At 41.3% G+C, this 12,077-nt stretch overlaps 1 protein-coding gene across 1 annotated transcript in view; it reads right to left on the bottom strand.

Moving 5' to 3' along the window:
- The window catches only part of LOC148642057 (uncharacterized), a 133,456-nt gene that overhangs the window by 59,260 nt on the left and 62,119 nt on the right, over positions 1 to 12,077 (bottom strand). The window contains exon 5 of the mRNA XM_088617556.1: positions 6,685 to 6,807. Within this exon, the coding sequence (XP_088473682.1) occupies positions 6,685 to 6,807 (123 nt within the window). The remainder of the gene's footprint in view (positions 1 to 6,684; positions 6,808 to 12,077) is intronic.

Consider the following 12,077-nt stretch of genomic DNA (forward strand, 5'->3'; position numbering starts at 1 on the left):
GCAGGCTGCGGACTGTAGACATGCCTGCCCAGCGTGGAAAGCAAAACTTAAACCCGAAATTCCTTTCAGATGTCTGTCTCTGCTTGGTGTACTCTGTTGCTTTTGGTAACTGACGTCTGTCAGTTTGATAGGATCTTCTCAGGAAAGCAGTGCCCCGCTGTTTTTAAATAACACAAACTTAAAACAGAATTGAAAAAACAAATATCCATCTCCCAATTAGAGTGATGACTGTAGTTTGGCTCAGAATGACAGTCTGATAGAAGGTAGAAGAGGAGAAAGTTTCTGAGACTTTGAGAAAATAGTTATTTTGACTTGTTAAGGCACACTCCCAAAGCAGGGATACGTACTGTCCAGGAAAAGGAAATTAAAAACAAAGTCAACAGTGAATATTCCCCCACAATGTAAAAGAAATTTATGTGAACACATTATAACATTATGATTTGTTTTAATCACGGCACAAGGGAAAACTAGAAATCAGTCAAGCAGAGAGAACATGTGACAAGTTCATTAGGAGTCCAGCAGGTGGAGAATTTTCAGTTTCAGTAGCAAAATAAATTGAACTACAATGTCAAAGAAAGAGGAGTTTTGGTGTCCAGGCTGGGTTTTAAAGGCTGATGAAGGAGAGGTTTAAAGGAGTCTACTTCAGCAATGTGGTTCTTTTCATTAGCCTGAAATGTGATGATTGATCTAGAAGAAAACATCTTTAAATTAAACTTGGGGGGAAAAACAGTTTTGATTGTGCTGCCCCAAACATTTGCTCCAGCTGCCCATGTTCCCAGTTTCCAATTTCCACTGAACTGAGTCCCCAAGGATTCACTCAGTAAGTGGATGTCTTTTTATTGAACTGTACTCTCTCCAGCAGCTTTAGAGCTATTGAAGCCCTTGAAAACACACAAAGCCGTCCACAAATTCTCAGGAATGGGATCAAAGTAGCCCTGTCAACAAGATGTTGAGATTGCCAGTACTAAATTCAAGTCAAGTGTACCGGGCATTTCTGTAGAACACATTATTGCCTTTGTTTTATAGGCCCTGTTCTTCACAAGCATACAACAGGTTATTGGCTGTGATTTATTGTGCCTATTCATTAAGCTTTAAGACATGAGTTGTATGGTTAAGCTTTCTGTTCACTTTAAAGCCTGCTGCTAAGAATACAATGAAATCTAAAACTGGCAACATGACGCTGAGGGTGTTTAACAGAGTTCTAAAACATGATTATCGCATTGTGAAAAAATGACTAGGGAATAAATCTACATTTAAGCAGCTCAAGCTAAAGGCTTGAAGTTCTGTCTATTGGCAACGGAGTCTCCTGGATCATTTGTTTCCTTGTGTAAAGTTAATCGTACTCCACTGGTGAACTCAGATTTATTTACATGCCAAAATACAGTGAAAATCGCATATGCAAAGCCACTGAATGAATATCCATGATTTATCAGCCATTTCTTTTTGAGTAGAAGAGGTCCCTTTTCTAGAATTGTAGTGTCAACGAGAGAGTGTGTGGTAGTCTCTTTCATTCAGTCCATCCTGGGGTAACACCTTCAGTATTTTAAAAGGCTCTCTCACAAGAAAAGAGGTCTTTCCTATTGTTTATTATGTCTCTGCATTCACAAATGAAACAAACTATTGGGGTCGATTGATTAATGAGGGAAATGAAAGAAACCGCCACATGTTTCAAGCAGAAGATGCCAAAAACTAATGTAAACCTTCCTGAAAACCGAAAACCCCTTAATCTCTAATGAGTAGCAGCTTTCTGAACCCCTGCCTCTAAGCTTGGTTAAATACTAATAATAACACAGGCCTGTTATTAACTAAGGCCTGTGGGCAAAAGCCTTTGCTAACTGGCCTTCTCTTCCGGTTATCCAAAGTCAGCCCCACAGGAACACAAAAAAAGCCATATGTTTTACATACAATGAAGTTCACACGAGGATTATTTAAATACCCATACAATTCCACATGACTTTACACATGACTTAAGCAAAGTAAAGTTAATGACTGTAAATGTGTGTGGATTTAATTCTCTGCAAATAAAGAGGAAATACAGTAGGGACATATAGTATGCTCTGAGTACCAATCTACAAATACTGAACTACTCGGATCACTACTCAAATGTTGTTGCAAACGTTTTGTTGATCTTGTTGTCCTAAACAGAAGACTTAACTAAAGACAACAAAACATTTGCAACAGCTTTTGAGTAGTGATTTGATGACTGATAATATTTCAGATCTGAAATACTAAAGGGGAGATCTGTTTGAAATCAGTCAACCGCTAGGGTTTTACATTGAAGAAACTATTTTAAAGTGTCTCTAAATCATGAAAGATTAATGAACAGGCTGGACTAATTTCATATCCACCGCAATCATATTAATTTGTTTTCGTGCAATAGAGGCAAAGCCTTTCTTGAGACGCGCATCTGGAAATTCCCTTGTAGGGACACTAGTCCACCAATTTCTGAAGATGCCTTAATGGATATGAGAAGCAAGATATATTTTTCTAGGTCCGTGCTTACCAAGCTCTTCCAACAAACATACTATTTGTCCCTCAGCCAAAACCCACCATGTTATACAGGAGATCACTGCATCCTGCCATTCACAGAATTCCACAAAGCTGAAACACAATATGATTCATAACAAACAAGAGAGCCGGGCCATAATACAGAAGATCCCCTAATTTATCTTGCACATGGTATTTTAAAAATACAGAGCCTGTTTACTCTAAGGAAATGAGAGGCAAGTTCACCCTTTTAAAATGCAGCTCACCCTGTGCGAGGAATGCAGCACGTGGCAAATGAGCCAGCTTCAAATACAATCCAGAAATTCAGCTGAGAGGCTCAGATCACATCATAAACACAACAAAGCCAAGGGTCACCGATCAGGATATAGACTTCAGAGAATCTGCATCTCGCAGTCACTGCCTTGTGGGCTTGTTTTTTTGCCAATACGTCACTGTGTTACCTTTCCAGGCTTCAGAAATCTCTGATCTCTGAGTCATTAATCTGCTAAAGAAGGCAGCTTAGAGGTTTTACTGTTCAATATGTTGTTTTAGAAAGTCCATCCTTGATAAATTCCACAATTTGAATTGTACACAATTCCACAACCTGGCCTTTGTTCCTTTGGTTAAGTTATTTCTCAATCATCCCCCTGATCGCCTGTTGTGGGGCTTCTGGTGCAGTATGGGTTACCCAAGTGGTTGGATGAAGTGAGTCCCCACCTACAGTATATATACACATTAAATGCTTTGGAAACCATTTTTTAGTGATTAATAATATTACTATTATTAATCACTGCTCACATCCCACTTTACAAACCGAATTAGCAGAGCAGCTCCATATGGTGCACAGCAGAAGAGCTATGGTTTTTGTGGCTCGTATCAAAGGATCTTCTTCTGCTGCTACAGGAATTTTAAGTATAGCAATTATGACTTCTTCCTTTACAGCCGAGGCTTTGACTTAGACAACAACCACAGCCCTAATACATGACAGAACGATTTCTTTATCCTTGGGTTACAGACTATGGGTTACTTAAAAACAAACAGCCTTTTAAACACCAAGAAGGCCACACAGGATCATATGCACGCGCAGGTGTCTCTCATGAGCACCCCAACAGCTGACAGATTTAAGAGGCTCCGAGATTTCACCCCAATCAACAGACCTGCAGGTGGTCCATGGCACTCTTAAGAAACAACTCCAAGGTGACATAATCATTAACATTAAAACCTTATGAGACACCCACCCGCCTACAAGAACCTGTGGATAACACTGCAACAGCCATGCCTGATGCTTCAGAGAGCAGACTGCACACATGCAAAGCCACCTGTTTGCTATATTCACAGAGGGTTTCCCTAAAGCACTATGAATGTCAAATTGTTCCTTTGAGAGGAAGGAGTGCTGTGTTCCTCATAAAAAATCAATTAAAATAAAAAGTACAAAAATGTCACTGTTCTAGGCCAGAGGAGACCCTGCTTTGTGTTGGAAGAAAGGGAAATCGCTGGCCTGCCTTCTGATAGCCCTCAGCTGAAAATCGATTTTAGTAAATGGTGCTCTCAAATTTACAGTAATATACAAAGGGAACACGATAAGCGAGAAGAGCATGAAGAAAAAAGAAAGAGCCAATGAAAGAGGAAAATAGCTCTCCACTGACCCAGAACAATGGTACTTTAATTAGCAAAATCTAAAGGACAAATGCTGAACACAGCAATATCTTATATCCATTGCGAAAAGTTAACAAGCATTTCTAAAATAGCCTATGGCAGAACTGGCATCTATGCCTTCTAATTACAGAGAATGTGCCGTTACAGTGACGGTACACAGGGAAGCAAGGACTTTACAATGAAAGGGTCTGTGTGGAACAAATGGACCAAGAACATTAGAAAGGACATTGACACTGTAATTGTCAGCCTGGTACCCTTAAGTGGCAATCACTCAGCAAATTACAATGTCCGACGTCCCTCCTCTGTTGGCATACCTGTCTGTTAACAGCACTTAAAGCTGCTGATCTAACACTTAAGTCACTGCTTGGAGAGCACTCAAATTAGGAGTCATTTTGGGATGCACTACCCATTCTTTGTTATTGTGTGCTGCTGATGGTTCTCGTGCCGAGACGGGGAGGGGAGCTGTCTCAGGTGGACAGACTGAGCAGTCCGTGTCACAGATGAGCTCAGTTCAAAGGTCTGGTTTATTTAAGAACTGCTATTTAAGAGATAGCCACCTGCTGTTGGGAATCTTAAGGACCCAACCTCTGACTAAGCTCTTAGGGGTTTAAAATGAAAAGGCCTCACCCTTCCTGATAAGCAGAAAACTATAATGCATCACAGACTCGGAAGAAAATGCTTCTCACGTACAGCTGCTATTAAATGCTTCATGGACCCCATTAAGGCTTTGGTCATTTGAATTACTACATCTACCCAAGGGGACTGGACACACAGCTCTTGCTAAAAATGAATATGTCTGCTGCAGGTGTGGCAAACAACATGAGAAAAGAGATTTATGGACTGCGTACAACTGCTATGAAATTGGCCAATTGTTTAATCCATTCAAGACCTGACAGAGCAACAGGCTACATTTAATTTCACCTATAGAGCATCATTTTTGTTCTGTTTTAAATCCGTTTTGTGCTGAACCTCCCCTTTAATGTAGACTATATAAATATATGTAAGAAACAGTATACAAAATATAAAACTAATAATAATGATCCAAAAACACTAAGGATGAGGGAAGAAAAAACAACCTCTTGTAAAGCATTCCCTTGCCAACTGTTTGATTTTCTATTATATACAGTACTAACAGCTGTGTACTGCAAACACTTTCCCAAGGGCTGTCCAAAGAAAGAGCATTGCTCATATTGAGTTATTCCACTGTTCTGCTTCCAGAGGCTCTTCAGTTATAAACCCTGCATCTGAATTACAAGGAAGAAGCGGATTTTCATCACAAAAAGACAATTTTGTAAACAGTTTTAACATAAAAGTTCATCATGGCTGTGCAAGTTTATATTGATACAGAACTGCTGGGAAGTACTGTAACTCCTGCATACCAGGGAGAGAAACAAGCTGTAGGCTAGTACTTTGGCGCTCAAAGCCCCCAGTATGTGCTCTTGTGCTGAAAGCAGTGAGGAAAGTGAATTAAACTGAATTTCGGAGTGCATCTTGTCTGGGTGCCAGGGTTTCCATTGGGAGACGACTTGGAAAAAACAATCTTTCCAGCTCCTGGTTTGTGTTTTTTAAATTGGTGTTGGCAAAGCAGTGTAAACAGATTGGGGTCTGCACTGAATTTGGGACTGGTGACTTAGGGATCGATCAAGGTCTTGCTTTGATTTGTCTTTGCAAGGAAATGGTGCCGCAGGGTTAGAACTTGGCGACATGGGTTTGGGTCTATTAATGAAAGGCATCTATGATTACCGTTATTCGGGGAAAACGCTTCTCATTTTCGAGAAACAACAGCAACCCACAGTAAGTGAATGCAATCCAACACCCCCAAAAACAGGAGATTCTCATACTGTAATACTTGGATGGAAATAAAGTTTACCATTGCGCATTGTGGCATTCAGCACAGTGGGTATTTTGTTTGTTAACTCTTAACGGTCTCAGCGCTAATCCCCATATTCACAATATAGCCTGGTTTAAGAAGGCTACTCCAATGACCAGATCAGAGCGCTAACTGTAGTCCAAGAGGAGTTTGTTTTCAGCAGCACATAACTGTGATCCTCTTTCCATTTTGAGGCTGACTACAGCAGGTGCTGTTCACACACCGTGTTCCCCTGTGAGGACTCTGACTCAAGAAGCTTCTGGACAAGTTGGGCTCCATTGAATCACATCTTGCTTGGCACAGAACTGATGAAAAAATGAACAGTCCTGCCAAGTTTCGGTGCAAGAATTTGTCCATTTTAATTCTTTTCTTGCCCACCCCTACAGACATTCATATGGCAAGATTACTCCATTACAATGGCAGAGTGGAAGCACTTTGAAGGTTGTGTTACCTCACAATGATTTATCAGACAAACTAATAAATACTGAAGCATTGTTATTATAGCCAGCTCTTCTATAGGTAACTTTGCTCTTTTGTCCAGATCCATACCGTGGAATCTGCAGCACTGGGCGCAGTTCGGGTGTATTTGCCAGGTGCTCCAGCGCATGCCTGTTCAATCCGATCAGCTATCCTGATCGGTCCCTGGATAAGCGGCCTGTTGCCTGGCCTACCTTGGCAGGTCTTCCCGTCCTCTTTGAGCTCCTGGCCGCTGGGGCACTTGCAGTAGAAGCTGCCGATGGTGTTGCTGCACAGAGCCTCACAGCCGCCATTCGTCTCCTCGCACTCGTTGACATCTGCCGAGACAGAGACACAGCAGAGCGCTCAGTCCCAGTGCCACTCGGACAGAGCCTCCCTGCTAATCCACTGACTGAAGGTCCCAGTCTTAACCAGTGACCCTGGTGACTAATAACACATTTCTTTCCACCTTGATTTGATCTATTTTTTTACTCTCATTCTCTTGGCAGTTTCACAAACAAATTTTGGAAGAGGTCTAGAATGTCTCGGACAGTTAACAAATGCTCAGAACGTAGGTTATTGTAGATCATTACTGTTACAGGAATCAGTATTACAGTACGTTATCACAGGAATGACAGCTGATTCCACAGACCCACTCCATTCTCAATTCATTATGCTCCCATCAGGAAGGAGGTTTAGGGCACCAAATTCAAATAAAAACATTTATAAGACATCTTTTGTCCTCTCTGCAATAAAACTACTCACTGTGCAAATGTAGTCTCCGCCCCCCCCCCCCCCCTATTTATTTATCCATTTATTTATGTATCACATAATTATGTTTTGCTTGTGTGTTTTGTACCTTCTACGGAAAAAGCCAAAGACGAATTTCTACTGCAGTGGACAATAAAGTATGTACTGTATCTATCTAAAATGAAGGGGAAAGCCAAAGAGCCAGAAATCATCCTACAAAATGCCAAAGGACTATCACTTCCAAACGATCTCCGCCATGAAATTGAATCTCTTATATTAGGTCTTGGAAAGGGGGGAAAAAGCTAGAAACCACAATCACCAACCTCTCTGGCTCTCTGGTATTTCCCAGACTGGCAGCACACAGCCGTAATGAAACATTTTCATCTTTACTTTATTTTAAAAAAATGACTTCCAACTGTCCTAATTACATTACTGTTTAACAGTTGGTTTTACAAAAAAAACAAAATTTTCATGTCAATCAAGCTTGTGTGTCTTGCTCATATGTCAAGCAGCCTTCTTAAAAAGGAGGAGAGGGAGAAGGCTGATTGTCTGGTACTCATCCCTGTATCATGGAATTCTTCACTTGGGTTTGAGAAAATGAGATGGAGAACACATCTGGACCTTATTAGCACTGTGGCTCTCACTTCGTTCCAATTCAGGGGAAATAACGTTGCCTTGGGGTGGTTTTCCTGGCGGAGAGGAATGTGTGAAAATGACAGCAAGTTCAACCAAAAACATAACATGATGAGTAATGCAGGCGAGGGAGAGCACAGCTCTTTGGGCAGGGAGAGGGGGAAAGGAGCTGTGTGGGCTGGAGCCTGGAATGTCAAGTTGGGCAGGCCGGCTGGATGGGGGGTATACCACATCTATCTCAGTTCAGCTGAGCTTGACTTCTTCTATAGCCGCGGCTGTGAGCCATGAAATCACTCCTAATGAGCCAGCATATAGCCACAGCCACACTAAATCACAAATAAATAGCAGGTGAGTAGGTGTGTGTCTTTTGGAAAGGAAAGTCAGGCAGGGACTACTTCCAACATAAATACTGTATGACCACACGGTATCAGAAGTGGTGATGGTGGAGTGGAAGGCACTTCTCCTCTCTCTGAGCTCAAACATTTAAACCAATGCAGCAGAGTGGTGACCAGGAACACTGTGCTGTTGGAGGAGCCATCATTCAGATGACAACCAAAGTCCTTAAAGATTAACCGATCATTGATGATCCTATGGCATTGTGTGTAAAAACAGGGGTGCTAATTTTGGCTTCTTGGATACATTTTTCTCCAGGTTTAAAGAATCTGGACACCCTTGTATTCCTCCTTCATTCAATTGGTGAGGGCCTTTTTCCACCTGATCTGTTGTGTAGTGGGGCTGCTGGAGGATGGCTGCCACATGTCACCCAGATGGAGGCTTCTCTTCAGTGGTGGACAAAGTGGGTCTCCACCTATACAGTACGTAACATGTTTGGGAACCTTTTTAATTAAAAGAGTTATACAAATATAGCCAGCCCTACCTACTGTATGTTCTTATGGTCTCCTGAAAGGTGGGGAGACAGCAGATTTATTCACAGATAATTGTAATTTATTCAGCCAGTTCACTTTGGCTGAAAAGTCTCTCCATAATTTCTCCAGCTAAAATGAAAGCCTTAAGCTATCTTTGCTCAGAGTATAAATAGCTTTAGCAGAACTTGGCAAAATCAGGTTTTGCATTAATCGTTTTCCAAATGCATAGTAAACCAGCACACAAAAAAAGAAAGGAACATATTTCATGTATTTTGATCACTCTGACCAACTTATCACAAAGTCTTTAGCTACAATGAACCTTTTAAATCCACTGAAGTTTGCAAAGCAAAACTAAACAAAATGTCCGGATCTAATTTTTTTCCCATTTCCTTATGCAAGTCATTTTGTTTTGACAGTCGGAAAGTAGACAAAAGTCAGGAGTCAAGCTCTTTCCTGTGAGAGAGGCTCCTCTGATGTTACCTGTACCCTTCCTTGGTGACAGGCTGTCTCTAAGAGGGACAGATTTATGAGCTGTGAGGTACTTCTGTCCCTCCCTGAGCTTTGTGTGTTTGTTGTCAGGTTTACAAGCCCCGGGCAACTTGAAAGAAATTTTCAGCTTCCTGTAAACACAACATTCGTTATCAGAGAGGCAGGCCAGGATTGGTGGTGTTTTCAAACAAACATTGCACGCCTACCTGAGCTGCTGCTTGCATGCACAGTACCTGTGTTTGTGGACAAAAGGCATAAATGTGATCATGAGGTGCCAAAATCTTATTTATTATTAATTGTTATTTTCTTTTCCTCCAGCACATGAAAGCCAGTTTGAACCCGTCTCATGCTCAGCAGTGCCGTGTCCTCTGTGGTGCTTCTCAACATGCTCAGCAGGGCTTTTGTCTTGTGCGGTTGCTGTTGGTTTTGTGTGGAAATTTGGCACTGACAAGACAATGATTCCCTGTGTGGACTGGAACGGCAGTAAAGGAATACTTTGTAGTGAGCGCTGTGCGCTACTGACTCAGAACAGCATGTGCCACGTGTTTCAGCCAAGACAATCCTGAAACACACTTCAACAGTGCCCCGATGGGCTCATCCAACCTTTGTGTGTTTAACAGGGCACATTAAAGAGCGTTGCAAGCAATATCAACGCACATTTGCATGTGTACATTCTCTGTACATTTGCATAAAAGGTGTAGCTTTTTGTGTTCAGATTGTTTCAAGACTGGGAGCATTCCACAGAACCTGTCATCATCATCATCCGCAGAACCTTGCTGGTGTGCCACAGAACTTGGCCATAGACTCAATCCATCAGTAAAAAAATAAAGAAAGAAAGTCACTTCAGTGTGATCACAGCTGCTAAGGACAAAGCCTCTCTGGAACGATCAGAATGGAGGGCATTCTTAAACTTCAGTACAACCTGTAGATACAGATGCAGTCTGTGATAGCAGATTTAGGGGCTCGTGTGCCCCACTCATTCAAATTTATTTTCCAAAGTCTGGAAAACCAATTAGGAACTATCAGAATGCTGAGCACCCATAATGAGGGAGTCCTGCTACAGATCAGGATTCATTTTTCACACTGTTTACGATGCAGGTCCCGATGCATTGCACTTCTCCTAATGACAGCAAGCTCAGCAGGGACCCCTCTCTCAAAACGAAGTACATCTGGAATCGTTTACTTCCACACGAACAGCTAATAAACATCCCAAACATTATCATAAGAAATGCTTGTACCTCCAGTAGTCTGCTTTGGCATATATTAAACTGGAACTGGAAGAACATGACGACTCCTGTTTTCTGAGATTTTCAGATTTCTAAAACAGACCCAAAAAGTGTTTAGACTGTGGACAGCCCAAAGTCATTTAGCGATTTGTTGGCAATTCTTCCTGTATGCTAGTCTTATCCAGTCTAGGGTTTTTTAATCAGTACATTTGTGTTCGTTTACCAGACTAGATTTGTTAGATACTGTATATGAACAATAAGACATGTCACTATTTGGAGCACATATTGTTTTGCTCTGAGAAAGGAAGTACAGGCTTATTGTTTCATTGATTAATATTTGCATTTGTGCCTCTTGTCCTCAACATAAATTAAGAAATACATGTGCAGCTACATTATCTGCTTGTTAGACATTTTTACTGTATACAGAATTATTAAGCAATGTAGGGTCATAAATTAAAAACAGAAAGGAATCCGTAACAAATATGGTACTCTTCTTTTTGGGTTGGCTTCCAGTTTTCAAATGTGGAATCTGTAAGGATGGACAAAAACAAAGCCCTCTTTCCAATAGAAGTAAGGCAGCGGTCAGGCCAGGTTGCTATCTGCTGAAGCGATGCTCACTCTCCTCCTGCTCCTTGTATGAGAGAGATATGATGTGAATGTGTCATGTCAGTATCTAGTGGGTCATTGGTTATTGATTGGACAGACTTCACATTTCTTTCATGGGAATCCACCTCCCACACCTCAACCCCCCTTGATGGAGGTCAAGGTCAGAACTGCACTAAACTGCAGAGACCCTTATCACGTCTTCAAACCTGGCGACTGACTCTCCTGGGCAGTCTGTGAAAATCATTTCTGCTGACCGAGGCGTTAAACTGGGGTCAGGGGTCATTTATGGGGCAGCCTCCCAAAACTTTTCTTTGAAGAGACGCTTCATTGTTTAAACTCTTTAAATTCCACAACTAAAGAGCACATACAAATGTCTAGTTTCTGTAGCTGGATACATTTCCACAGTCAAGGACACTGTACATAGTGATGAAGAAGAAAAAGAAAAAAATATATATTAAAAAGTAGAGAGAAAAAATGAAACAAAAACATACAGTATAAACTGTAAGTTGATCAGACATGGGCCATAGTAAAAATTGAGTTTTCTGTTTAGATAAAAAAAAAAGAATTTGTCTCTTGAAGCAACAAAGGAAGGGCATTTCATAGCAATGGAACAACGACAGAAAAAGCAAGGTCACCAGAAGTCTGTGATTAAGTTCTGGGTACTGTGAGCAAATGAGCAGCCTCAACTGAACAAAGCCTGCTAGAGGAAGTGTTAACATGGAGGAGCTCAGAGAGATACTGTTTGATGAAGCCAGATTATTTAGAGCCTTGAAAGTCCGTAAGAAGCTCTTATATTGAATATGTGACCTTACAGGCAACCAATGTAGCGATTAAAGTGTATCCTATAGGTGTGATATGCTACCAGGGTCTGATGTGAGTAAGAAATCTAGCTGCAAAAAAAAAGGAGCCATGCTAAAGATCATTACCCTGGAAAAGCTTGCAAGCTTTTTCTGCATAAGGAGGAAAGGCAGATCACATGCATATGGAAGGCATGCAAGAATTCATAGAACGGCCCAGTGTTATATTGTAAATTTGAAA

The sequence above is a fragment of the Lepisosteus platostomus genome, chromosome 23 (assembly GCF_059453375.1).
Source record: "Lepisosteus platostomus isolate fLepPlt1 chromosome 23, fLepPlt1.hap1, whole genome shotgun sequence".
Taxonomy (NCBI): domain Eukaryota; kingdom Metazoa; phylum Chordata; class Actinopteri; order Semionotiformes; family Lepisosteidae; genus Lepisosteus; species Lepisosteus platostomus.